This window comes from Pogoniulus pusillus, chromosome Z, assembly GCF_015220805.1.
Source record: "Pogoniulus pusillus isolate bPogPus1 chromosome Z, bPogPus1.pri, whole genome shotgun sequence".
NCBI lineage: Eukaryota > Metazoa > Chordata > Aves > Piciformes > Lybiidae > Pogoniulus > Pogoniulus pusillus.
In genome coordinates, this window is record NC_087309.1 from 109,144,898 (window position 1) to 109,172,552 (window position 27,655).

General features: G+C 47.2%; 1 protein-coding gene across 3 annotated transcripts in view; it reads left to right on the forward strand.

The window, feature by feature from the left end:
- The window catches only part of NRG1 (neuregulin 1), a 359,963-nt gene that overhangs the window by 82,767 nt on the left and 249,541 nt on the right, over positions 1-27,655 (forward strand). Inside the window, exon 1 of one of the 3 annotated variants that reach the window (XM_064140104.1) lies at positions 13,446-13,708. The exons of the other annotated variants lie outside the window; for them this stretch is intronic. Coding sequence (XP_063996174.1) covers positions 13,507-13,708 — 202 coding nt within the window. The 5' untranslated portion in view covers positions 13,446-13,506. Of the gene's footprint in view, positions 1-13,445; positions 13,709-27,655 lie in introns of those variants that run through there. 3 annotated transcript variants of the gene reach the window in all.

Consider the following 27,655-nt stretch of genomic DNA (forward strand, 5'->3'; position numbering starts at 1 on the left):
TCCCAGCGTGGGCACTGCACGGGCACCCCTCGTGCCAGAAGGGCCCCTTGCTCTCCCCCTTCATGCCTGTAGGGTGTGGGGTGGAAACAGGTCCTTTTGCACCTTTTCCTCTCCCATTGAAACCACAGAGGAAGAGGAATTTAGTGGTATACAGGACTCCAGGACACCAACCCTCAGATATTTATAGACATTGATTAAATCCTCTCTCAAGTCTTCTCTTCTCCAAACTAAACAGCTCCAGGTCCCTCAGCCTCTCCTCATCAGGCAGTGCTCCAGTCCCCTAATCATATGCTGTGACTAAATGCTTTAGACTAGGACTCACCTGAAAATAACCACAGTGGGTTAAGAGCTGGATTTTCAGGTGTGCATAGCAGTATTTCCATGGACTTCAAAGCAGCCATGCTAATTTTCCATCCACAGGCAACTGACCTCTGGATCTTGTTTTCCACTACATTCACTATCTTCCTTAGAGACTTTTTCCTATCAAAATTCTGTGTGGTCCTTTGCCTCATATTTTATTTTATTTTACTCTGCCCTGGTCAGGCTGCATCTGGAGTACCATAACCAGTTCTGGCCTTCCAGAACAGGACATAGATCTGCTTGAGGAAGTCCAATGCAGAGCCACAAAGATGATGAAGGGAGTGGAACATCTCTGTTAGGAGGAGAGTCTGAGGGAGCTGGGGCTGAGCTGCTGGGAGAAGAGCCTGAGGGGTGACCCCTTCAATGGTTATCAATATGTGCAGGATGAGTGGCAGGAGGCTGGAGCCAGGCTCTGCTGGATGATGCCCAGTGACAGGACAAGGGGCAATGGGTGGAAGCTGAGGCATAGGAGGTTCCATGGAAACTTGAGAACTTTTTTTCCCTGTGAGGGTAACAGAAGACTGAAACAGCCTGTTCAGGGGAGTGATGGAGTTGCCCTCTCTGGAGATACTCAAACCCTGCCTGGATGTGTTCCTGTGTGATCTGGCGTAGGTGATCCTGCTCTGGCAGGGGGGTTGGACTAGGATGAGCTTTGGAGGTCCCTTCCAGCCCCTGATATTCTGTGATTCTGCAATTCAATTTTCCCACCACTACATAAACCCATATTACCTTCATGATTTTACAAACACATGAGAAAACACATAAACCTATTTTTTTAGTCATAGAATCAGTCAAGGTTGGAAGGGATCACAAGGATCATCTAGTTCCAACAGCCCTGCTGTGAGCAGGGACACCTCATGCTATGCCAGGCTGTCTAGAGCCTTTTAAGTATAGTTTCAAGTTCCCCTCAGCAACCTTTTACAATGTTATATAGCTTGGTGTCGCTCCAAGATGAGGAGGTAGGAGACAGTGACCATAGGGACCTGGTCAATCTAATTGTGGTAGAAGGGTAGGGCAAGGGACTTTATGCAATGTCCCTCCATTTGTGATGGAAGAAAGGGAGGGAGGGAAGGAAGGAAGGAAGGAAGGAAGGAAGGAAGGAAGGAAGGAAGGAAGGAAGGAAGGAAGGAAGGAAGGAAGGAAGGAAGGAAGGAAGGAAGGAAGGAAGGAAGGAAGGAAGGAAGGAAGGAAGGAAGGAAGGAAAAAGAAAGAAAGAAGAAAGAAAGAAAGAAAGAAAGAAAGAAAGAAAGAAAGAAAGAAAGAAAGAAAGAAAGAAAGAAAGAAAGAAAGAAAGAAAGAAAGAAAGAAAGAAAGAAAGAAAGAAAGAGAGGAAGAGAGTAAGAGAGGAAGAGAGCAAGAGAGAAAGAGAGAAAGAGAGAAAGAGAGAGAGAGAGAGAGAGAGAAAGAAAGAAAGAAAGAAAGAAAGAAAGAAAGAAAGAAAGAAAGAAAGAGAGAAAGAAAGAAAGAAAGAAAGAAAGAAAGAGAAAGAGAGAGAGAGAGAGAGAAAGAGAGAAAGAGAAAGAGAGAAAGAAAGAAAGAAAGAAAGAAAGAAAGAAAGAAAGAAAGAAAGAAAGAAAGAAAGAAAGAAAGAAAGAGAAAGAGAGAGAGAGAGAGAGAAAGAGAGAAAGAGAAAGAGAGAAAGAAAGAAAGAAAGAAAGAAAGAAAGAAAGAAAGAAAGAAAGAAAGAAAGAAAGAAAGAAAGAAAGAAAGAAAGAAAGAAAGAAAGAAAGAAAGAAAGAAAGAAAGAAAGATTCATCTGAGAAGAAGGAACAAAACCATTCAAACCAATTCTGAGACAGCTCTCACTGAAGTCACAAATTTTGTTAAAAATACAATCAAGCCTCATGCTGACCTGAAACTTTAGGTGCATGTTGCTTTTTATGAGCACAGAACTGGTCATACTAAGTCAGACTAAAGTCTCACCCAGCTTAATATCAGTTTTCACAGAATCACAGAAAGATCCAGGTTGGCAAAGCCCCTCAGGATCACCAAGTCCAACTTATAACCTTACTCCACAAGATTCATCTCAAACCATCTCCCTAGGCACCACATCCAAACCACCCTTAAACACATCCAGTATGGGCAACTCCACCAGCAACCTGGGAGCTCATTCCAGCACCTAACAATGGTCAGAAGCAGGTTGGAGCCTGGGCATGTAGAGAGAACTTTTTTGGCTTTATGCTGCCAGTTCCTGCCTATCAGCCACATACCCTCTTAGCACAATTACAGAGCACCCATGTGTATTTGGAGGTGCATCTTTACCCTCAGTGGCTGGCAGGGCACACAGTTTTTGCTCTGGTTTCTCTACAGGTAACACTCCACCTCCACCCTACTCCACTGCACCTAATGAAACTTCAAAACATTTATTTTTTGAGGCTTGAAATAGCTGGATTTCCCTGGGCTTTAATTTACCACTTGACCAGTTTCCCACTTAGCTTTTCAGTTCAATCCTTATTTCACAGCATGAAATGATACCCATACACGTCACCATACTTCTCTTTTTTTTTCCTCCCAAGGCATGCCTACCAAAATTATCTTCTTCTTGGATGTGATGGGAAATGAGTGCACCTTTCTGAAAAAAGTCAGTGAAAACAGTGTGTTGCTTACAGGAAACTCTCAATGAAGGCTGCAGCTGAGAAACTTTAATAGGAGGAATGTCACATCAGGCACATTTTACCCCCCTCCCCCCCCCCTCAACCCCCCCACATATTAGAAAGGAAAGGGCATGGAAACTTTCTGAAAGAACAATCTTTCCTAAACCCCATTTCTAAAAGGTGCCCATGTTGGTGCCTGGCTTTAAGCAAAGGAGCTGCTTAAAGGAACATTCCTGTGCTTAACAGTACACCTGCTCACACAGGGATTTAATCAGACATAGAATCACAGAATCAACATGGTAACTAATTGATTTTGTACAGCCTGAGATAAAGTGTCAAGACTTGCTGGCTACAGACACATATATTTCCTACAGAGATTAGGCACAGCAGGCTTCAATTAAACACATCCTAATTATCTTGCCAGATGAAAGACCTTAAAACAAACCCATAGTGGCTGCACATCCTCCCTAATACTGCATTCATTATTTTTTGGTTTATTTAGGATTTGAATACGAGGAGTTGTGAAGAAGACAGTGCCCCTGCAGAGGGACTCCTCTCCCCACATACAATATATTTTTGTTTGCTGCTGCTCATCTAACTGCTTTGTTGTGAGAGCCTGCAATGGGCTGCCCTGGGAGGTGGTTGAGGCCCCATGACTGGAGGTGTTTAAGGCCAGGCTGGATGAGGCTGTGGGCAGCCTGGTCTAGGGTAGGGTGTCCCTGCCCATGGCAGGAGGGTTGGAACTAGATGATCCTTGTGGTCCCTTCCAACCCTGACTGATTCTACAGCAGCTCTAAATTAGCTGGGGATGTGTGTTTGAGTTCCTCCACATACACACGTGGGGGAAGATTCTACCTTTCATTGGTATATTAGTGACAAAATAGAGTCAAGCAATTTCTACATTTAACTGCAGGTCATTTAGTTAAGCTTTCAGTGAATTGCACAGTAAGAAACCATACCTCTGCATGTCTGGTCTATGGAGCCAGGTCTGCTGGTATGCTCAGAAAAGGGAAGAGCACCCTCACTTGAGTCTACTCATAGGTGCCCCACCACATACTGGGACTGAGATTAAGCATGGTGGTGATCAGAGCACGTATGTGAAAGCAAGGGTGATCTCACTTCCAGTTCTGGGCCCCCTAGTTGAGGAGGGACAGGGAACTGCTTGAAAGAGTCCAGTGCAAAGCCAGAAAGATGATGAAGCAGATGGAACATCTCTGTTACAAGGAGAGCCTGAGGGAGCTGGGGCTGTGCTGCTTGGAGAGGAGACTGAGAGGTGTCCTCCTGTACTCTGGCCTGGTGAGGCCACACCAGGAATGAAACTGAGGGAGCTGGGGAACGTTAGTTTGAGGAAGAGGAGGCTGAGGGGAGACCTCATTGCTGCCTACAACTACCTGAAGGAATATTGTGGAGAGGCTGCTGTTGGGCACTTCCCACAGGTAATTCGAGACAGAACAAGGGGGAATGGTCTCAAGCTGAGGCTGAGGAGGTTTAGATTGGACATGAGGAAAAAGTTTTTGATGGAGAGAGTGGTCAGGTCCTGGAATGAGCTGCCCAGGCAGGTGGTGGAGTCATCAACCCTGACTGTGTTTAAGGGTGGTTTGGATGTGGTTCTTAAGGATATGGTTTAAGGTGAGTCCTGTAAAGCAGAGTTCTAGGTTGCACTTGTTGGTGTTCCTGAGAGGCTTTGCCAACCTGGATATTTCTGTGATTCAGTGATACTCTGTCCAGTTCTAGGCTCCCCAGTTCAAAAGAGACAGGGACATACTGGAAAACATCCAATGAAGGGCTGCAAGGATGATGAGGGGACTGGAGCTTCTCTCTGAGAAGGAAAGGCTGAGAGACTTGGGACTCTTTAGCCTGGAAAAGAGAAGACTGAGAGGGGATCTTATTGCTGCAGACAAATACCTCATGGGGGAAGGCCAAGAGGATGGAGCTGGGCTCTTTTAAGTACTAGTCAGTGATAGGACAAGAGTCAATGGGTAGAAAATAGAACAGATCACTTGAACTTAAAGAAAAAAATTCTTTACTTCAAGCGTAGTGGAATGCTAGAAGAGGCTGACCAGAAAAGTTGTAGGCAACCTGGTCTGCATGAACCTGATTTAACAGGAAGGCTGGAGTAGATGTTCTTCGAAGGTCCATTCTAAACACTGTGATTCTGTCAATTTTGAAATACCTTTTTTTTTTTTCCCCCCTTTCTGAGACAGTTTCCTGAGCAAACCGAGCCTGTGTTGGTAAATTGTAGGCTGTGAGGTCTTGTTTGTAGGCACATATACAAAAGCATGTCCAAACAACTCTGAAATGTGCCATTTCCTGAAAGGAGACGTTAATGGGACGTCATTACCTGTCACGATCACTGCTGCTGCCAAAGACCTCGGCCTATCAGCTCGACCTTCAAGCCAATGATAGGGTACTTTGGTGTAATCAAGATGTACATCCTCAAAATGTCAGCAGAACAAAAGCTACTGCTGGTCCTGAGTCAGCTGAGGAGATGTCAAAGACTTGCTGCTTACATGTTCACAGCTGTGGTTAGGGCATGTCTTCACCATTGAATTCTGCTAATGCTTAGGTGTCTTAGCCTTTTCCTGCCACCCATACAGTGGCTACAGGCAGTTTTGATATTCATGCATATTGTCTTCCTGCTTGTCTTCTTGGGATTTTAAAGGAATGCTAAATGGAGAAAAAGAGATACCAACAGCACTCCTGTGAAGCTTTGGGTGTTCCCTGCCCACCCCCCCCCCAACTTTGGAAATCACCCAGACTTGCAAATTTCTGGCACCTCATGGTTTGGACAGATACACTCTGTGCTGGATCAAGAACTGGCTGGATGGCAGAGCTCAGAGAGTGGTGGTGAATGGTGCCACATCCAGTTGGCAGCTGTCACTAGTGGTGTTCCCCAGGGAACAGTGCTGGGTCCAGTCCTCTTCAATATCTTTATTGATAACCTGGACGAGGGGATTGAGTCCAGCATCAGTAAGTTTGCAGATGACACCAAGCTAGGAGCAGGTGTTGATGTGTTGGAAGGTAGGAGAGCCTTGCAAAGACACCTGGACAGGCTGGATGGGTGGGCAGAGGCCAATGGGATGAGATTGAACAAGGCCAAGTGCAGGGTTCTGCACTTTGGCCACAACAACCCCAAGCAGCACTACAGGCTGGGGACTGAGTGGCTGGAGAGCAGTCAGGAGGAAAGGGACCTGGGGGTGCTGATAGATAGTAAGCTGAAGATGAGGCAGCAGTGTGTCCAGGTGGCCAAGAGAGCCAATGGCATCCTGGCCTGCATCAGGAACAGTGTGGCCAGCAGGACAAGGGAGGTTATTCTGCCCCTGTACTCAGCACTGGTCAGACCACACCTTGAGTACTGAGTCCAGTTCTGGGTCCCTCAATTCAAGAAGGATGTTGAGGTGCTGGAACATGTCCAGAGAAGGGCAACGAAGCTGGTGAGGGGCCTGGAGCACAAATTCTATGAGGAGAGGCTGAGGGAGCTGGGCCTGTTTAGCCTGGAGAAGGGGAGGCTCAGGGGTGATCTTATTACTGTCTACAACTACCTGAAGGGGCATTGTAGCCAGGTGGGGGGTGGCCTCTTCTCCCAGGTAACCAGCAATAGAACAAGGGGACACAGTCTCAAGTTGTGTCAGGGTAGGTATAGGCTGGATGTTAGGAAGAAGTTCTTCACAGAGAGAGTGATTGGCATTGGAATGGGCTGCCCAGGGAGGTGGTGGAGGCACCGTCCCTGGGGGTCTTCAAGAAAAGACTGGATGAGGCACTTAGTGCCATGGTCTAGTTGATTGGTTAGGGCTGGGTGATAGGTTGGACTGGATGATCTTGGAGGTCTCTTCCAACCTGGTTGATTCTATGATTCTATGACTCAGCCACCTCTGGAAATATGAATGAAGCTTCTATTTACAGCTGGCACAATGTACAAGCAGATATTTACAGTATATACAGTTATATGCAGAAATATACAAGGTAAAAGGTAATACAGAAACACAACTCCCCTCCCAGAAACCTCAGTCCCCAGGAGGGGCTCTCTACCATCCTTCCACCTTCCCCCTACCCCTCTCAACCTTACCCCAGTCCCAAGGAAGAATGGAGGTTCGGCCAGGGGGTTAGGAAGCAAAGTAGATTAGCCCAAAATGGAGGGTGAGGTTAGAGAGTAAAATGCAGCTCAGCCAACAGCCCATGTGACAGTGGTTATCTAATGATTTTATTTCTTGTTCCTATACATCTCAGCAAGCCTGTGAGTGCAGTAGACATCACCATTGTTTCCCTTTCACAGCCTGTCATCTAGCTCTTCTCACCAAAACGTTCTAGCCTGCTTCAAACTAGCACAACTGAGATAAAGAGGTGGGTTTTTTTGCGAGGGTTAAACCACGAGCTTTATTAATCCAGGAATGAATGTTCTTAAATGAGTGCATTTTCTGTAAGGCCTTAAAACACTTCACACTCCCTTGGTGAGGCACCAGAGTCTCAGAGTGTTTGGAATGAAGCCCCTCTATTACTGCCAGTGTATTTGTAATAATTAACTTAGAAGCAAAAGAAAATCAGGTTGTTGATGTTTTATTCAACTGTTTGTTACTCTGGAGAACTTTCTGTTTATTTTTCCTTACTAATCTGTCTCTTTTGCTCTGCTCTGCATTCTGCAGGGGTGTTTATATGAGCAAAAAAAAAAAAAAATCAGACTTAAGCAGCATTCTGCATTCACTTTACCTGATGTAAGTAACTGCACAAAGTGCACAGGTCCAGAGTAGCTAGTTTCTAGATTAATGACAGCTAGAGGAGCTTAGGCATAGGCAAAGGTTAATTTTTATACTGGAGAAGATGATATGGAGAGAGAAAGGAGATGAATATGTAAAATTTCCGTACGCAGTAAGAAGCAAGCAGCTCTCATCTATTTGTCCTATGATGAACTGGTGCACATGAGAGTTTGACTTCATAGAATCACAGAGCTGGATGGGTGGACAGAGGCCAATGGGATGAGATTTAACAGGGCCAACACATTGCCCACAACAACCCCAAGCACAACAACCCCAAGCAGCACTAAAGACTGGGAGCAGAGTGGCTGGAGAGCAGCCAGGAAGAAAGGGACCTGGGGGTACTGGTAGATAGTAGGTTGAAGATGAGCCAGCAGTGTGCCCAGGTGGCCAAGAGAGCCAATGGCATCCTGGCCTGCATCAGGAACAATGTGGCCAGTAGGACAAGGGAGGTTAATATGCTCCTGTACTCAGCACTGGTCAGGCCACACCTTGAGTCCTGTGTCCAGTTCTGGGTCCCTCAATTCAAGAGGGATGTTTAGGTACTGGAATGTGTCCAGAGAAGGGCAACGAAGCTGGTGAGGGGCCTGGAGCACAGCCCTGTGAGGAGAGGCTGAGGGAGCTGGGGTGGTTTATCCTGGAGGAGGCTCAGAGGTGACCTCATTGCTGTCTACAGTTAGCTGAAGGGAGGCTACACCCAAGCAGGGCTGGTCTCTTCTGCAACAGCAGAGTCAACAAAGAAAAAGGGGACACAGTCTCAAGTTGTGCCAGGGGAGCTATAGGCTGGATGTTAGGAGGAAGTTCTGGCCAGAGAAAGCCCATTGGAATGGGCTGCCCAGGGAGGTGGTGGAGTCACCGTCCCTGGAGGTATTCAAGCAAAGCCTGGATGAGGCACTTAGTGCCATGGTCTGGTTGACTGGTTAGGGCTGGGCGACAGATTGTACTGGATGATTCTGCAGCCAGCAAGGACATCTTTAACTACAGCAGCTTGTTCAGAGCCCATCCGACCTAATGTGGAATGTTGCCAGACATGGGACATCTACCACCTCTCTGGCCAACCTGTGCCAGTGTCTCACCACCCTCAGTGTAAAAAAAAGTTCTCTTTCTATCCAATCTGAATTTTCCTTCTTTCAGTTTCAAAATGTCACCCCTTGTCCTGTCACAACAAGCCCTGCTAAAAAGCCTGTCCCCATAAAACTTGTGGCTAAGGTGAGCTCCATTTGCTGCAGCCCTTGTGGCAAAGTAAATCCTCAAGAGGTTCTCTTCATGGAAGTTGACTTCTTTGCTCAAAGGAGCTGTGTTTGGTCGGTGTGTGTATGGTTCTCCTCACGCTTCTGAGACAGAGTTTGAACAAATCCTTGGTCAAACCTTCTCCTTTCCCTCTATCATTTTCTGTAGCAGCCTCTTTGGGTCTTTTTGGTCTTTTGGGTCTCTTTTCTCTGTTCCTTAAGCCAGTGAGTAATTTTTTCATGTGGTTGCACAATATTTTTGAGCTTTAATTTCCTCTTTACTGTAAGTATTAAAATGTTTACATCCCTTTATTTTAAGAAGTCCAAAGGAGCCTTTGTGATTCTTTACAGTGAGGGTGGTGAGACACTGGCACAGGTTGCCCAGGGAGGCTGTGGCTGCTCCCTGCCTGGAGGTGTTCAAGGCCAGCTTGGATGAGGCCTTGAGCAACCTGTTCTAGTGGGAGGTGTTCCTGCCTATGGTGGGAGGTTGGAACTGGATGAGCTTTGAGGTCCCTTCCAATCTAAACCATTCTATGATTCTGTGAATAAGGCATGCAAATGTCAGGTGATTGCAGCAATGTTTTTTAAGTGTCATTCCATAAATACAAGCAAGAAATGGAATATGAACAAAGGCAGAGAACAGGCAAGAGAACTGGCAGGAAATGAACAAAAGCCTCATCACTTCCCTACTCTGTGCCAAGGTCCTGAGAGGTTAGGCTGGCTGGTGCTACTGTTCTCCCGTTTCTCTGGGTACAGGATGAGTAGTGCTCAGCTGTCACACAGTGGGAGGTGTCCCTGCCTGTGGTGAGGGGTTGGATCTTTGAGGTCACTTTCAACCTAAACCATTCCATGTGGGAGCTGTTCAAGTGTTTTAGGATCAGTGGACAGGACTACGTGGTAGCAGCTCAGAAGGAAGCTGTATCTGGTGCATCTTCTGGCCAGTCTCTGACTGGCACAATCTCAGCCAGAGGACTGCAACCAAGGGGCAAAATCCACGTGTTTAGTCATGATGTTAAAACAGCTGCCACCCACTCTCTTGAAATATCTCACAGCTGGCAATAGCAAAGGATGAGAGTCTTACATGCTATACCTATTACAGGCAATACCCGTTTCTGTCTCATTGGTGCCTGTAAGAGTAAATCACATCCTCCTGCTGTCTGTCTGTGACATATTGTCTAAATCACAGAATCAGAGAATCACAGTATCATAGACCAGTCTGGGCCAGAAGGGACATCTAGAGGTCATCTAGTCTAGCTCTCCTGCAGTCAGCAAGGACATCCCCACTAGACCAGGTCACCCAGGGCCCCGTCAAGCCTCACCTTGAATATCTCCAAGGATGGGGCCGCAACCATCTCCCTGGGCAACCTGTTCCAGTGCTCCTCCACACTCATAGTAAAACATTTGTTCCTAACATCCAATCTAAATCTGCTCTTCTCAAGCTTGAGCCCATTGCCCCTTGTCCTGTCACTGTAGGCTTTTGTAAACAGCTTTTCTCCATCCTTCTTGTAGGCCCGCTTCAAGTACTGGAAGGCTGCTAAAAGGTAATAGTTTTCCTTACAGGAATAACAGGCTTGTTTCTGGGACAGATTTCTGATGTTTTCCCAACAAATCTCCCATTTCTGACAGAGAAGCTGTCAGGAATCAAGTGTTTCACGTTTCAGGCGTTCTTCTGAATGGATCCTCAGGATCCTAGGGTCTTCTCACACTATCACACCTTCAAAAAGAAAGACCTTGACAGGTGCCCATTCTGTACTGCACTCACAGTCCCTTGATGCTGGCAGCTCCCTGGAGTGACAGTTTAATCCTGATAAGCGTGGCTTCAAGGCAATGTTAGAATAGAATGGAATAGAATAGAATCGACCAGGTTGGAAGAGACCCCCAATATCATACAGTCCAACCTAGCACCCAGCCCTAGCCAGTCAACTAGACCATGGCACTAAGTGCCCCTTCCAGTCTTGAACACCTTCAGGAACAGGGACTCCACCACCTCCCTGGGCAGCCCATTCCAATGCCAATCACTCTCTCTGGCAAGAACTTCCTCCTAACATCCACCCTGTTTACCTCGAGCATTCAGATTTTGCAGAGCACAGAAAAGCACACGTCGAGATCATTTAAAAGCACACTTCGCTACCCAAGTCCCTCACATCCCTCAGTAGTAGGCTTCCTCCTGGATGAGTAGTGACCCCTTAAGGAAAAACAGAGCTACTGCAGCCAGCAATCTCTGGCCGTCTCCAGCTGTGCTTCCCTGAGATTAGCTTCCTCTCTCCCTGTCCTGCGTGAGGCTTATTCCCTCATTTTAGGCTCAGTGCATGTGAGAAAATATGTCCTAACAACAGCATGCATCAAGAAGCCACAAATATTGGCACAAATGCAGGTGCAGCAGGCATCTTCTGTCGTCCTTTGCACGAAGAAATGCACTTATATGTCTTGGGTCCTCCCCCCAGAGCCCCGTGTGGTGTGTTCACTGATGCTGCATCACCAAGCTGCTCAGGACGTCTTTTATTTCCCTTTCTGTTGTTGTGGATGGTTTTGGTTTTTTTTGTTGTTGTTGTTTTGTTGGGTTTTTGCTTTGTTTTGTTTCTTCCTTACTGTTTTGCGGTCGATGTTGTTCACTTCTCTCATTTTTGCTGTCAAGACAGAACTTATATGAGCTTTGGGATTTATTATTATTATTATTATTATTATTATTATTATCATCATCATCATCATCATTATTTTCTGTTTGGTTCAAAGCCTGAACGCAGTAAATCCTGTATCAATGCCTAACCCCTGCTTCCCTCGAAAGCTAATTGTAGAGGACTGTTTTGGGTGCGGGGGGAACAAGCAACAAAACACCCAAGGAAAAAAAAAAAAGAAACCAACCAACCAACAAAACAAAACAAAAAATCCGTGAGCACTAAAACCGAGCCCTGAAACCTCCAGCCACAGGAGAAGAGGGACTAGGCTGGAGTGTTTTGTCTTAAAAGATCTGTTGAGTGTTTTCGATCAAACATCAAAACAATTCCATGCCATCCCCTGTTTGTGATGATCTTCGTAAATGTATTTTTTTTTTTCAGCCTAAGGAGCACGCAGAGTAATCTCCTCAAGGGAAGGAATAATCACTAAGGATTGCAAAGCAGCAGTCCTAGTCTTAGGCTCTGATCCTACCTAGTTTTCCATGATCTTTCCAAGCATACAGTGAGAACCTTTCATTGTGAGACTTTTAAGTAGCTCGTGAGGATTTTTTTCTTTAACTTCTCAGAGTATTCTTCGTGTTTCTCATCTAGCAGGCTGTCGTCCACGGGCAATGGTTATGTACACCGACAGGGGAATAAGACTCAGGTTAGCTCGGCAATTATAGGCACAAATCCTCTAAGTTTTCCAGATGATGGTGGAGCCTGCTTTGGTGTTTACACTATTACCAGTTATACTAAAGCCGTCTCAGACATGGCTGTGTGAGGTACAGACAGTTTTGTCGACGAACTGCAGCGAAGTTTTACTTCACCAAATCTGAGTTGCGAGAAACAGCGGTTCCCAGGTGAGCCTCATGGGAGCATACACAAGTAGGAATGGACCCACACTGAGGCTGCAAATGCGACCTCCTGGGAACAGGCTCCCCTTGCAAACAAAACACATGGGACGGGAGTGCAAATATTCTTGCCCTGTTCTCCCCCTGCAACGCACCGGGTGCGGGAGAGCAAATGCCCCTTCCCTCCTCTCCCCCTGCAAAGCACCGGGTGCGGGAGCGCAAATGCCCCTTCCTTTCTCTTTCCCTGCAAAGCACCGGGTGCAGGAGAGCAAATGCCCCTTCCTTTCTCTTTCCCTGCAAAGCACCGGGTGCAGGAGAGCAAATGTCCCTTCCTTTCTCTTTCCCTGCAAAGCACCGGGTGCAGGAGTGCAAATGCCCTTTCCCTTCTCACACCCCACCGCCGGCGGAGCGGCACTGCCTGTCATCCTGAAGGCAGCCTCAGCTTATGCAGGTGCCTAAGTGGCAGGGCGCAAGCACCCCGAGGAGCCACCTCAGCCGCACCTGCCTCTCGCCTTCTCCCACCCCCCTACCCCCACCCCGCGGCCATTCGAGCCCCCGGCAGAGGCCCCGCTTCTCTCCTCCGCGGCGTGCCTGAAGGCCCTCCGGCAGCGGACCCACCCGCGTTCGCGACGAGCCGAGACCTTCGCGAAGCGGCGGCGCGGCTCCCGTCTGTGACACTCGCCCCGTCCTGCCCTACGCCGCCCCGCCCCGCCGGGGCCGCGGTGCCCGCGCTCTACCCTGAGGATTGGGGCCGAGGCGGCTGCCGGGGCCGCCCCGGGCCGCCCCACGCCCTGGAGCTCTATAGGCTCCTCCCGAGAACAAGCGTGCGGTGCCCGGGGCGGGCGTTTAGTAAGGCGTGCGCCGAAGGGGTGTGTATGTGGGCTGGAGTTTATTATTACTAGGAAAGAAACAGAAAAGGGAAAAAAGAAAATAAAAAGAAAGAAAAGAAAAAAGGGGTGGAGGAGGAGGGAGGGGGTTGGAGGGGGGGAAAAAAAGGTCCCGGAGAGGAGTTTCCAAAAACTTCCAAGGAACTCGCTGTTCCAAGTCCCAAGCGGCGGGCAGGAGCGATGCTGGAGCCTCGGGCGATCCGGGAGCCAACCACGGCGGTGAAGGGGGCGGCCGCGGGGCCGGTGGCGAGCGCGGGGCCGGCCGCAGCCGGGATGGCCGAGAAGAAGAAAGACGGGAACGGCAGGAAGGGGAGAAAAGGCAAAGGGGCAGGCAAGAAGCCGGCTCCGACGGCGGAGGGCGAGGCTCCAGGGTCCGCCACAGGTAAGCCCGTCGGCAGGTGTGGAGGCCGCCTTGCCTACTGTCCCACCGCGCTTTTTCGCCGCATCCGCGGGGCCGCATGCAGCGTGCACATCCCCGGCGCTCGGCCCTGCCGTCCCTTGGCCCGGCCTGGCGCTGCACGGCGCCGTTGCGCGCCCCGCGGCGGTGGCGGCTGCTGGCCGAACTGCCCGGCTCGGCGGGGCGGTGAAGAGAGCGTCGCTGCCCGGGGCCGCTCTGCTTGTCGCGTCCGACCGGCTGCGGGCCGGATTGCCGCCCAGCCTCCCGTCGGCCCCAAACCCCTGAACGGCTTTTGGCCAGCTGTTGCTCTTTTTCTCTTCTCTTCTTTTTTACCTTTTAATAGTTTTATTTCAGTTTTCTCCTTTTTTTTTTTCCACTCATTTTTAATCCTTTTTTCCTTCCTCTTCCTCCCCCCCCCCCCCCCCTTTCTTTTTTTCCCCCATTTGCTTTCCTTTTTAGTCTCATGTTCCTTTCCCTTTCTCTTCTTCCTCCCCCTCCCCTCTTTTTTTTTTTTTTTTTCTTTTTTGGTTTGTTTTAGTTTAGGTTTTGGGTTTTTTTAAAAGACCTGGGGCTATCTCTCCTTTTTCTGTCCTGTCCTTTCTCCAGAGATCATGTAGCTAGGCTGAACAGATGGCAAACTTTCCTGTGGAGTATTTTGTCTAAACTTGCAGCTATTTACTCAGGGATGATCAGAGAGGACCTTTGGCTTGCTTGGCAGCACGCGCTGTTTCTATTACACCTCCCCAGTGTTTAACGCGAGTATTCACGCCCGTGATACCCTTGTCCTGGGTAGTTGTCCACTGAGGCAGAGCTCTGTGGATGCACCTAAATGAGGACTTGCAGATGCTTCTTTCTAGCATCTAATTGCCCCAGTCAAAGCGGAGGCTCATAGCACTGTGCAGACACCCATGAGCAGATGTTGCTCCTACTAGAGAGCTCGTGTGGTTTCACTTAGTTTATCAGATAGACAACTAAGTGGTACATACAGATGCGTTGCAACAGCAATGTGTTAGCTGGAGTTACTGTTTAGTTTAGCTGTTTCTTTGAGTTCTTTGTTCTTGTGGGAAATTGTTATAAAAGAAAGAGTCAGTTGCTGGATTTGGGGTTGTTCTATTTGATTGTTTTTGGGGTTTTGTTTTTTTGTTGTTGTTGCTGGGGCTGTTTGGCTTGTTTTGGTTGGTTGGTTGGTTTAGGCTTTTTTCCCTTGATTTTTTTGGGGGGTTTTTGTCTCTCTAAAGAACTGGATGAATAAAAGGTCCAAAAGGGCAAAACTTTCTAAATAGATCTACATTAATTCCAATTAGTGCATCATGGCCAGCATGATGCTGCTGTAGACTTTAATCATCAGCCCTGAGGGAGGATGTGTTTGATTCAGCCGTAGTGGATATCGCTTTGGGCTAATAATATTCACAAACTTACACTGCCCTATGTCTTTGCTATGTCTCTTGGAGACATTCCTCAACCATCTCAGCAGTGGGTGTAAACAAATTTCAGGTACAGCAGGGAAGGTTTGTCTTTTTTAAGCCAAGTTGGACACAAACTCTGCTTTTGACCTTCTCCCCCCCTCTTTCTCACTGGGTTTTTATAGACCATTTACCATTATGCTTTGAAAGCAATATCAACATCTCTGGCTACAACTACCTACCTCTTGAAACATTAAAACATCTGGAAAACTTACCTGTGACAGACGGGCTGTGTGAAATGTTTGTTTTGTTGTAAGGGGTTTTTCTTCTTTGTTTTTGGTTCTTCTTCTTTTTTTTTCTGGTGGTTGATACAGAAAACAGAAGGACAGTGTGATGTGTTGGAGGGTTTGTGGCAGGAAAGCTCTGTCAAGGGAGCATAAATGAGACACACATTTTCTGACAGTGCACCTCTGCGTCCCGTAGCGTCCTATCCCATTCTTGTAAGACAGCTTTGGTTTTCCTGCTCTGTGGACACCTTTCAGTTTTTTTAGTAGAGCAGGGTTGCTGCACCTGGAGCTGCTGGGGACAGCAACTGGGGACAGCTCTGCTCGGTGTGCAGGAGGCTCCATATGCCTTGGGCTAGGCATTTGTGCCAGTAACAATCAGTTAGGGTAAAGAGCAGAGAACCAGACGTGGTACTTTTTGTGTAATCCAACCACATTGATTCTGAGATAGGCAGAGATTTGGGGGAAGATGGTCTTCTTTCTCTAGGGTGGGAGAGGATCACCAAAAATTTAGGCATCCATGTGTATCTAAGTCATATTTCTGGTGCTGTGGTCTGATCATGTCTACTATGGTAAGATTTATCTGAAAACCTGAAAGTGTAGGCTGAGATTCATCAAGACAGATTTCAGATTATGCCTAGCTCCTTAGGCTTTGCTAAAACTCCCGGGGGTTACTAACCCAAAATATGTTTATTATTGGTGTAATCATAGAATTGTAAAATGTCAGGGCTGGAAGTGACCTCAAAAGATCATCTAGTCCAACCCCCTTGCCAGAGCAGGGTTACACCTATACCAGACTAAAAAAGCCTTCATCCATACCTGATGATACGAGTAAAAAAGTTTTCTGTATGGGCAAGAACTGAGTGCTTCTGTCTTAAGGAATTAGACTCACACTCCTTCCAAGATGAATGTATACATCAGGGCAATTCATATGTGTAGCCAATCAAGTGTTTGCAGGTACAATACCTAATGAAGTACCGCATAAAGCATCGCTGTCCACTGGACTTACGATCAAGTAGTGTCCTACTGGCAATGTCACAGTTATAAATTCTACCTATCTTGTTACTTATTTTCTGGCTTGGGGGCACTTAGCTTAAGCACTGATACTTTAGAAGTGAAAGAGCAGAAAGATTGGCTCATGTAAAATGTAGCAAGAGGGAGGTTTTGTGATTCATGCAATGGGCTTTTATTCTCTCTGTTTAAGCTTATTAGAGCTGGAATTAATGATGAAGCTACACCTGTTGATTAGCAATGTTTACTAGGGGTGATATGAAGACCTTCTGACTTTGGTGGGACCATTATTTCTCCCTTTGGTTAGTAGAGTTTTGCAGTTGTGCCAGTTAGTATGTTCATAATGTGCAGCTTAAGAGGTCATTAAACAATTCTGCTTTTTAGTTACCTCCTTAGTCAAATCAAACTGTGTTTGAAACTGTCATCTTCGCTGTGTCCTATCAGTGGTTTGCATCTGCTTGTAGTCTTCCTTCTATAACAAAGACAGTGATTTGCAGCCAATTATCAATTTTAAGATCAATTCACTAGCACTGAAGTCCTTTTAGACTTTGAGGGATTTTTTTGTTTAGTTGTGATTTTGGGTTTAGTTTTTTTTCTGATCATAGTTTCGTTTAGCTTACTTTGCTTTTAGCTGTCAAATTTCATCATGTGTCCCTTCAATCTTGGGTCTGGAAGCATTGTCCTAGTGGTAGCTTGTCACTCAGCTGAGAATCATTTTTCCTGTTTGAGGACAAGAAAAATTGATTAAAAAAGTTTATTTACTGTACTTTGTCATGGCTTATCTGGGAACTCCAGAACTACTGCTGAAGAAAGTTAGAGTTGACCTCCTGTGCTCAGCTGCCTAGTGGTAGCACAGGAAAAAAAGAATCTTAACATCTTCACATATTCATTTGCCCAGGTGAAATCTGAGATCCATTGCAAAGGTTTAGGGAGGTCCACTTTGCTATGGTTTCTTCATCACTAGAATCATGTAGAAGAACATTTTACCCTCTTCTCACTTCAAATGGTCTTGAACAAACTGATTCTCTTTGGCTTGTGTCAAGTCCAGAGCAAGTCTGTCTTCCTTCAGTAGCGCACTCTGGACTGTAATAAGTGCTGGGGAAGTAAAACTGGGGAGAGGGAGTACTACATGGACAGAAGCCTACAGATTCAGATTTCACTGAGCTGCTGTGCCAATTGGGCGTGCAGATAGGCTCTACGAATCTGCCACCACTGCCTCCCAGGGCATCAATAGCATACTGAAAATGCATGCATCTTGAGCAGAGTGACCTAGTGCAAGGAATCTGAGGTTGTGACACAAGGCTTCCCAACCCTCCTCTCACAGAGGCGCTGCTCCTGACTCAGAATGCTGTTGTATCAGAAGTAGGGAGCCTGGGACTGAGCCCACTGTGACATCCATTGCACCTTCTAAGAGAAAGCTTATTGTTAGACCATGTAAGGTGGTGCTAGTGAAGTAAGAGAGAGGAATCAACTCAGGAAAAATCCCTTTACCAAAGAGCTGTGTTTTGGTAAACAAGGTGGTGCACCAGCATATCCACTACCCAGGCCCTTTGTCAAGTGTCTCCAGACATCTCAGGGACTCCGAGTTTTCAGGTGGTTTCTGCTTCACAAAGAAGTTGTGGGGAGAGGCTGCTGGGCTTGACAGGACAAAGCTTGGGAAGAGAAAAACACCTTAGTGCATGCAAAAACTGACAGTGCTGTCAGAGCCTCAAACTCGGTTGCTATGGGTTATGTCAGTAACTCTCTAGTTTAGCAGCAGTGATGGGAAGAGCAAGGCTCTGCCAGAATCTGGTGCACATAAAAAGAGAAAAATGTGGGGCTAAAGAGGGAGGACAGGCAAGGATGGGTCCAAATCATCTTTTCAGTGAGGTGACCTCAGCAGCATTGTTCTGAACACATCTACATTTCCAGAGCCCAGAGAAGAGAGGCTGCTGTCACTGAAAATAAGTACCTCCCAGTAAGAAACTTAATTCAGATTTAGATAAAGTTCTGGAGCTTTGAAAGTGCATGGTAAAATAAGCAGCATGAAGTTCAGGTGAGGTTAGTGTGACTATCCTTTGACTGCATCCTATTCTAGGCTTTGAGTAATGGATGAAGAGATGGCTTTGATTGTTAGGGGCTGGAAGGGGCCTTGGAGAATCATCTAGCTCAGTGCGCCCTGCAAGAGCAGGACTACCTCAGTCACACAGGAATGCATCCAGGCAGGTTTTGAATATCTCCACAGCCTCTCTCCACTGTTTGGTCACCCTCACAGTGAAAATATTTTTCCTTAAGTTCATGTGGAACCTTCTGTGCTCCAGCTTGCACCCATCACCCTTTGTCCTGTCTCTGGACATCACTGAGAAGAGCCTGGCTCTGTCCTCCTGACACTTAACCTTCACATATTTATAAACATTAATGAGATCACCTCTCAGTCTCCTCTTCTTCTGAGCTAAAGAGACCCAGCTCTCTGAGCCTGTCCTTGTAAGGGAGATGTTTCACTCAGTCATCTTTGTGGCCCTGTGCTGGACCCTTTCAAGCAATTCACTTCTTGAATGGAGGGGCCCAGACCTGGACACAGTCGTACTGATCATATTAAAGACTATGTAGCAGGTTAGGGCTTGATTAGAAGGATTAGAGCTCAGTTTGAAAGGCTTGCTAAGCTTGAGCTGATACTATTGTTAAAGAGACATCAGGAGACAGGTCCATACTTTAGCATGAATTGAAGACGGAAGCCTTCAAGGTGGAATGAGAACTGTGATTTCTGGTAAAACTTGTCTAGTACTAGAGGGGAAAAGTTACTTAGAAGGAGTTTCAACTTCTTCTGGTGTTTCCAGACCAAAATATTTATGTGCTGCTGGTATGCCTGTACATTTTTTTCTGTGAGGAAAGCCTCTCCACCTGTGTGCAATGCCTGAATGCTCCAAACATTCCATGCAATCTTCAGGGCAATTTTGAGAATGAATCCTTCAAGAAGCATGCGAGTGTGTTCATGTTTTGTGAATAAATGAGATTAGTCACCATTCAAACTTTTTTGACTTAACACTAGAAGTACTACTTGACTGTAGCCTTAAGAAGGCAAATAAAATGGTGAGGACATACCAGCTGTCCAGTAAATACTGTGTGTATATGAAAAGGCATTCCCCTGTGAAATAAGTCCAGAAACTGTTCTGAGCTTTGTGCAAATATTGATATCTGAGGGGAAGCTGAACGAAGTTTTTATCTTTGATATAGAAATGCCAAGATCTGCTAAGCTATGCAAGGATTTTAAAACAATGCCTGACAATGCCTGTTAAGGCAACACTTGCATCTGAGTTTGTTTATTATCCTCCCCCTCTACTCTGCCCTGCTGAGACCTCATCTTGAGTACTGCCTTCAGCTTTGGGCTCCCCAATTGAAGAGGGACAGGGATCTGCTAGAGAGAGTCCCACAGAGGGCTATGAGGATGATTAGGGAGCTGGAGCACTGCCTGATGAGGAGAAGCTGAGGGGCCTGGGGCTGTTTAGTCTGGAGAAGAGAAGACTGAAGGGATCTAATAAATGTCTATAAATATCTGAGGGCTGGGGGTCAGGAAGGGAGGGACAGGCTCTGCTCAATTCCTCCTTGCAATAGGACAAGGAGCAGTGTAAGCTGCAGCACAGGAGGTTCCAGCTCAACACAAGGGGGAACTTCTTTGCTGTAAGGGTCACAGAGCAGTAGTGCAGGCTCACCAAAGAGGTTGCAGAGTCTCCTTCTCTGTAGACTTTGAAGGCCTGTCTGGATGTGTTCCTGTGTGACCTGAGCTAGACTGTATGGTCCTGCTGTGGCAAGAGTGTTGGACTCAATGATCTCTTTGGGTCTCTTCCAGTCTCTGTGATCCTGTGATTAGCAATGGCAGATTTCTCATCTTGGATTTCAGGAAAGGCAATAACTGAAAAAAAAAATAGGGGTCAGGAGAATAAGAAAGGATGAGTGAATTGCTTTGAAACAGGTCTCGTAAGTTAAAACAAACAAACAGCAAAACTCCAAAAAACAAAACCCCCCAAAAAGCAACAGATCCTACATGGGTAATTTTTCAAGGGTGACTTGCTTTTTTCATCACATTTGCCAAACCAAAGTCACTGGGTTTTCAAGGGGAAAAAAATGGTTTGTGAATACCTAGCCCTCATAGAGAAGCTGCTGACCATCTTTGAGAAACAGATTCTACATCAGGCATCTCTTAAGTGTCAGTTTGTTACTCTACAGGTAAAGCAAAGCTAAAGTGCTGACCTGCGGGGGAACTTTCTTCCAAGCTTTCTCCCTTCCGCCGCCTTCCCCCTTCTAATCTATCCATAAGCATCATGTCACAGGGTGTCAGAAGCCCTGGAAGTGCTGTGAATTCTTACCAAATCACTGTTTTGTTAACACTCCAAAAGTAACAAGAATGAATGCGGCTTTAACAGTACTGATAGTGTATCGTATTCCGTTGTGATACAAGAAAACAAACCAAGCATCAGTATTTTGCGTGAGTCATTCAAGCTGTACAATCAACTGCATGAGCGTGCTGGAGGTCTTTCGGTTAACCCTCAGTGGCTCCCTTTAAGGCCACCGAGTCTGGGGGCCGGCGGGGCAAAGTCGAAGGAGAAAATTTATGGTGAAAGGTTTGCGTTTCAGAGAGTTTTGGCGGTGTCGCTGTCGGGGCGTGCAGCGAGAGGCACGACGGAGGAGAACCCTGTCGGAACCGCAGGGACTTTTGAGTGCGGTGCTTGCGGAGCGGCAGGCGTTTGTGGAAGTGATGCTTCAAACGAAACTGAGCAAAACCAAACCAAACATTTAAATAACGACCAAAAGAGTGATAAAAGGAAAAGATAACCCGTTGGCGACCTGAAGGGAAGGGGACATTAGGAAAAAAGTTTTACACGCAGAGAGTGGTCAGGGACTGAAAGGAGCTGCCCAGGGTGGTGGTGGAGTCACCCGCCCCTGGATCTATCTAAGGGTCGTTTGGATGTGGTGCTTAGAGGTACGGTTTAAGGTGAATATTGTAGAGTAGGGGTATAGAGGCTTTTCCAACCTAGAGGCTTGGTTCTGTGATGCCGTGACGAGGAGCTGGAGGAGCGGTGCCCGCTGCCGGTGCCGGCGGCCGCCGCGAGAGGGTGCGGCGGGAGCGCGCTGGTGCCCGCGGTCCCGCGGCAGGTACCCGAGCGGGATCCCAACCTTTCCCGTACCCAGACCTGCAGGCCGGCGGGGGAGGGGGTAAGGGTGTAGGGTGTGGCAGCTGCTCGGTGCCCGCAGCTGCGGAGGTTTGGGGTTGAGCCGCCCGGGAGACTTCTGAGGATGTTTCTCAGCCCTTTGGCTCTGTGGGTGTTTGATCAGTACCAGAAAGTGATGACCACTTGGCATACAGTCTCCTGGAGGTGAAGTGGGGTTACCTTGTGATGAAGATCAGAGGGTGTGCAGGTAAACTGAAAGAGAAGCTTTGAGGGAGGCTTGGGCCCTGGTGAATGCTCTCTTCTAATTTCATGCAGTATCAGTATGAAGTCATCCAGTGCAACGTCAGAGGGGTGTTGGTGGACATGCTTTTCAGGGCTTTTCTCTTTCATTTTGTCCTTTCCTCCCTTTCTTCTTCCCTTTTCTTCATCTTTCCCTTTTATGTGTCCTTCCCTTTCCTCCGTTGCTTTTTTTCCAAACATCTGTCTTCTTGTCCCTCCTTTAAGCCTCTCTCTCTGTTCTGTTCATTTCTCTCTTCATTTTGTTTTCCACTCATGTCTTTCCCTTTCTCTCCCCCCCCCCCCCACCCCCCCCCCCCCCCCCCCCCCTTTTTTTTTTTTTTCTCTTCCTCCTTTCCACCCATCTGGTCTTCCTCCTGTCCTTCCCATCTGCTCTTATTTCTTTTCATGGAGGAAAAAAACCCCAAAACCTGAAAGCAAAATAATACAGAGTGTTCTGTAAGGGGCTGACAGGCATTTTTAACAACTGGAGTAACTGGTTGTTTAGTTGGGGTTTTGTTTGTTTCATTGCTTGCTTTTGTCTATTTTTATTGAATTTTTGGTTGTGGGTTTTTGTTGTTGGTTTGCTTGATTGTTTTGATTTGTATTCGAGACCTGTGTCTGGTTTTGCATGCCTTGTTTTGTAGTCTTCTGTGGGAGAGCATTAGATTTTGGGAGAAATTGGCTATGTCGTGCAGTTTGGTCACTGTTGGCTCTTTGACTCCTCCTAGCTATGAGGAGAGGCTTCTCAGGCTGGTGAGGAACTGAGAGATGCAAATCCATTTGTGACATTTAATGTGGGAGACCTTTCCTCATTCTCTCTGTTCATCTCCTTCTGAGATTTTATGACCTGATGGTCCTTCCACTTCTGTAAGCAGGGGGAATCCAGGTCAGGCTGTTTGGGCTTGGCATTCAGATTTGAACTCAGGCTCATCCTTGCTCAATGCCTTTCTTCTGCATTAACAACTTTCAGTTCACCCCTGAGTCAAATATGTGCTGTGTCCTATGGCTAGTGGTTAACCCCTTTGAAGACAGTTATAAGGGTAGGAATACATGTTTGAGATGATTAAACAGAGCCCCTGGTAACATCCAGTTGCAATAGTTATTCGTAGAGGTTGTTCCCACTGCCATTACAGCACCTGAGAAAGGACAACCCCAGGGATCAGTGTAGGTTGGGGACTGACCTGTTGGAAGGCAGTGAAGGGGAAAAGGATTTGGGGGTCCTAGTGGATGGGAGGTTGACTTTGAGCCAGCATTGTGCTCTGGTGGCCAGGAGGGCCAATACCACCCTGGTGTGGATTAGAAGAGCTGTGATTAGTAGTTGAGAGAGGTTCTCCTGCCCCTCCACTCTGCCCCAGTGAGGCCATGTCTGGAGTACTGTGTTCAGCTCTGGGCCCCACAGTTCAAGAAGGACATAGAACTGGTTGAGAGAGTCCAGTGCAGAGCCACAAAGGTGATGAAGGGAATGGAACATCTCTGTTAGGAGGAGAGCCTGAGGGAGCTGGGGCTCTGCTGCTTAGAAGAGAGGAGACTGAGAGGTGACCTCATCAATGCTTATCAATGTGTGCAGGGTGAGTGGCAGGAGGCTGGAGCCAGGCTCTGCTGGGTGATGCCCAGTGACAGGACAAAGGGGCAATGGGTGGAAGCTGAGGCATAGGAAGTTCCATGGGAACATGAGGAGGGTGATAGAAGCCTGGAAGAGGCTGTCCAGGGAGGTTGTGGAGTCTTCCTCTCTGGATATATTCAGACCCTACCTGGATGTGTTCCTGGGTGATCTGACCTAGGTCATCCTGCTCTGTAGTGATGTTGGACTGGGATGAGCTTTTGAGGTCCCTTCCAGCCTCTGACATTCTATGATTCTACGATAAGAGTTACATTTAAAATCCAATATTGGGAGACTCTATGTATAGTTTTTTGTGTGTTTATGTGTGTGTGTGAATGAAGTTTTTCCTGAGTTTTTGGCTTCTACTGTGACAGACATTTCAGTTTTCTCTTGGGGAAGTCCACTGGGCTGAGAAAAGAGAGAGAAAAGGGGCTGTTCCATAAATGTTATATTGCATCTCTATATGAAATGGAACTGAAAACTGTTATCAGTCGTTGCATTATATTTTGAGTGGAGGCCAACAAATGCAGCAAGCACTATCATTCTGTAAATACATTTTTGCATGTTGCCTTGAACTGCACCAAATAAAACATTTTGTGTATCATCGTAGTTCTTTGGGGCCTTGCTGAGGTCTATATCCTTTCAATTCACCTTTGTGGAACAGGCTCAGTGTGAGGACAAGCTTCTATTGCCTAGGAGCCCACAAGTTATGCTCTGTCTGAGGTCACACCACATGAGAGTCTGTTCCTAGCACAGAACCCAAATCCAATGGCTTTCAGCCTAACCTTTCTTCGCACCACCCTGTTTCCTGAGTTAAGCATAAGCTACAGGTGACATGATAAGCTACAGGTGACATGTGTGTGTACATGTGTGGGTGCAAAAGAGATTTCTTTCCCTCTGCAAAAATGGGTGATTTAGTTGGGGCAATTAACAAGGCAGGGATTATAAGATATGTAGTTGTTTTTATTTCTGGAACGTCTTACCCACAACTATATACAAATTAGTTAAATCTGGGTTCTGATTTGGTCAGGAGAATCTTCACAAGGATGCTTGTAGGAAATTCATTCATTTAGGAGAATCAGAAAATTGGGCTTTGCCCCACTTACAGATAGGCAGCCTGGAGCCCTAGGGAAAGTCTGTTCTACTTACTGCGATGGAGTCGAAACTTCAATATAGTCCCTGGCTCCTTTGCAGCAGTGTTGGAACTGCTCAGCCATTGAGAGGCTTCCAGATCTTCCCAGGCTCTAGCAGGGTACTAGGAAAGAGGCAGATCATGTCTGATCTGATCCTGGTTCCTGTTGGCACAGAGGTTTGCAGAGGTGCAGGGAGGATCTCTTGCAGATATACAGAGAGCATCATGTCGGTGGCACTTCTCATCACATTGTGAGGCACTTAATGCCTTCTCCTGGGAAACTTGAGGCACTTAAGTTTCAGGTAGTCCAAGCCCAAAACATCAGGGCTAAGCTATTCTGAAGCACGAGGCAGAGCAGAACATGATGTACAAGAGCAGTGAGGCAGAGCAGAAGGTAAAGCAGAACAACACACACTGAGACAAAGCAATAAGGCAGAAGCAGCAGAACTGCTTGCAACTTAGCTCCATTAATATTATTTGCCCGAGTGCAATGGCTCCTTTGGACACAGAGATTCACCAATCACAATGGCATTTGCCAAACTGACCGTATTAGGTGAAGCCAAGACTTGCTCACCCTTATTTGGGCAATGCACTCACAAATGCATAAACACCTGTGGGTACCTGTTTATCACTTTGGGAGGGGATATAATGGCCCAAGCCTGTGTTTTCCTCCTGCCTTGCTTCTCCCATCAGCAGAAGAGTGGGGCAAGCCAGGACATCTAATAGCTTCATTAGCCTTCTGTGACAGTGAGTTTCCTGAAGGGCACTGTGCGTTGTTGATATGTCTGTTACAGAGGGGACAAAAAGACAGATCTTTTTAGATAACATGTGCATTCTGTCCTGGTGGTCCTGGGCAGCCAGCTCTGAGGCAGGAATCATTTCCACAAAAAGGCTGTGGGAAGAAAGGAGCATTAAAGAAGATGTCAGTTGTGCCACTGTGCCAGGCCTGCATGTTTCAGGAAGAGAAACACTTGAGAGACCTTCCAAGAGAAGGTGACTCTGGAAAAAAATTCCCGTAAGTTGATTACAAGGGCAGCATGTCCCATTGCAAGAACAGAAGAGAAACTTTCCATGCAGAGCTTTCCCACTCCAGTGGGAACAACATGACTGCAAAAATTAATGTCTCAGGGTAGCCAGTGCCGCCTCATTTTTTTCCTGCCATCTGCTGTACTTCTGCAGTGAGTGATAGCAGATTTACAGCAGCATCCTAATTATCTCAAGGGAATCTTAGAATCATAGAATGAACCAGGTTGAAAGAGACCTCCAAGATCATTCAGTCCAACCTAGCACCCAGACCCATCCAATCAACCAGCCCTATCCAGTCAACTAGACCATGGCACTAAGTGCCTCATCCACTCTTTTTTTGAGCACCTCCAGGGATGGCAACTCCACCACCTCCCTGGGCAGCCCATTCCAATGCCGATCACTCTCTCTCTAAAGAACTTCCTCCTAATATCCAGCCTAGACCTCCTCTGGCACAGCTTGAGACTGTGTCCTCTTGTTCTGTTGCTGCTTGCTTGTCAGAAGAGACCAACCCCCTCCTGGCTACAACCTCCCTTCAGGTAGCTGTAGACAGCAGTGAGGTCTGCTCTGAGCCTCCTCTTCTGCAGGCTGCACAACCCCAGCTCCCCCAGCCTCTCCTCACAAGGCTGTGCTCCAGTAGTAACTGTTGGGAGAAAGCTAGCTAATATTTTGGAAAAACAAACCTGAAAGCATGAAATCTGATAGTTGGAGCTGTTCTTGAAATAAGATGGAGTTGGAAATGTAGAGTTACAAAGCACACTGTGAAGATTTGCGTTCTCCATGCGAGGGCCAGAGGACAAACAGAGTGGCCAGTGCACCAGGGAGTGTAGTTAAAAGCCATTGATATTAAAAGAGAAGTCAGTTGTGCAGAGGAGAGACCTGTCTGGGTGTGTGAAGGTTTTCTGTTACTCACAGCATCTGAGACAAGCTTTGGTAGCTTTATTTTTGTATTTTTTTAAAGCTTTGCTGTAGTTCAGCCAAAATCTATGAGATGAATCCAAAAGTTACTGGGTGAGGTTTTCCCTGTGTGTCAGGCTTCTAGGTTGACCTCCTAAGCAGGTTGTTGTCAGGCATAATGTTGTAGATCCAAGCAGTTCTGAACTAATTTTTTTTTTCCAATCTCTTGGCACATTTTGCAGTGTCCTGCACCTGGGTAGAGACAATCCCAAGCACAAATCCAGGCTGGGCAGTGAGTGACTGGAAAGCAGCCCTGGGGAGAGGGACCTGGGAGTGCTGGTGCTCAGGAAGCTCACCGTGAGCCAGCAGTGTGCACTTGCAACCCAGAGAGCCAACCAGAGCCTGGGCTGCATCAGCAGAAGTGTGGCCAGCAGGGAGAGGGAACTAATTCTCCCCCTCTACTCTGCTTTGGTGAGACCCCACCTGGAGTTCTGCCACCAGCTCTGGAGCCCCCGTTACAAGAAGGATGTGGAGATGCTGGAGCATGTCCAGAGAAGGGCCACAGGGATGCTCAGAGGGCTGCAGCAGCTCTGCTGTGAGGACAGACTGAAAGAGTTGGGGCTGTTGAGTCTGGAGAAGAGGAGGCTCCCCAGTGACCTTCTTGTGGCCTTTCAGTATCTGCAGGGGGCCTACAAAAAAGCTGGGGAGAGACTTTTTAGGCTCTCAGGTAGTGACAGGACTAGGGGGAATGGAGCAAAGCTGGAGGTGGGGAGGTTCAGGCTGGAGGTGAGGAGGGAGCTGTTCAGCATGAGAGTGGTGAGAGCCTGGAATGGGTTGCCCAGGGAGGTGGCTGAGACCTCATCCTTGGAGATGTTTAAGGCCAGGCTGGATGAGGCTGTGGGCAGCCTGTTCTAGGGTAGGGTGTCCCTGGCCATGGCAGGGGAGTTGAAACTGGCTGAACCTTGTGGGCCATTCCAACCCTGACTGATTTCTATGATTCTATGATTTTGACTGAAATAAATGTTTTATTTTTTTCATCATGTTGTACATAGCAGGTGGGAAGGTGCTGGAAATGCACGAAAGGCTAAGTGGTATATGAGAAGGTGCTGGAAATGCACAGAAGGCTAAGTGCAAATGCTGGATGGCAAAACAAACT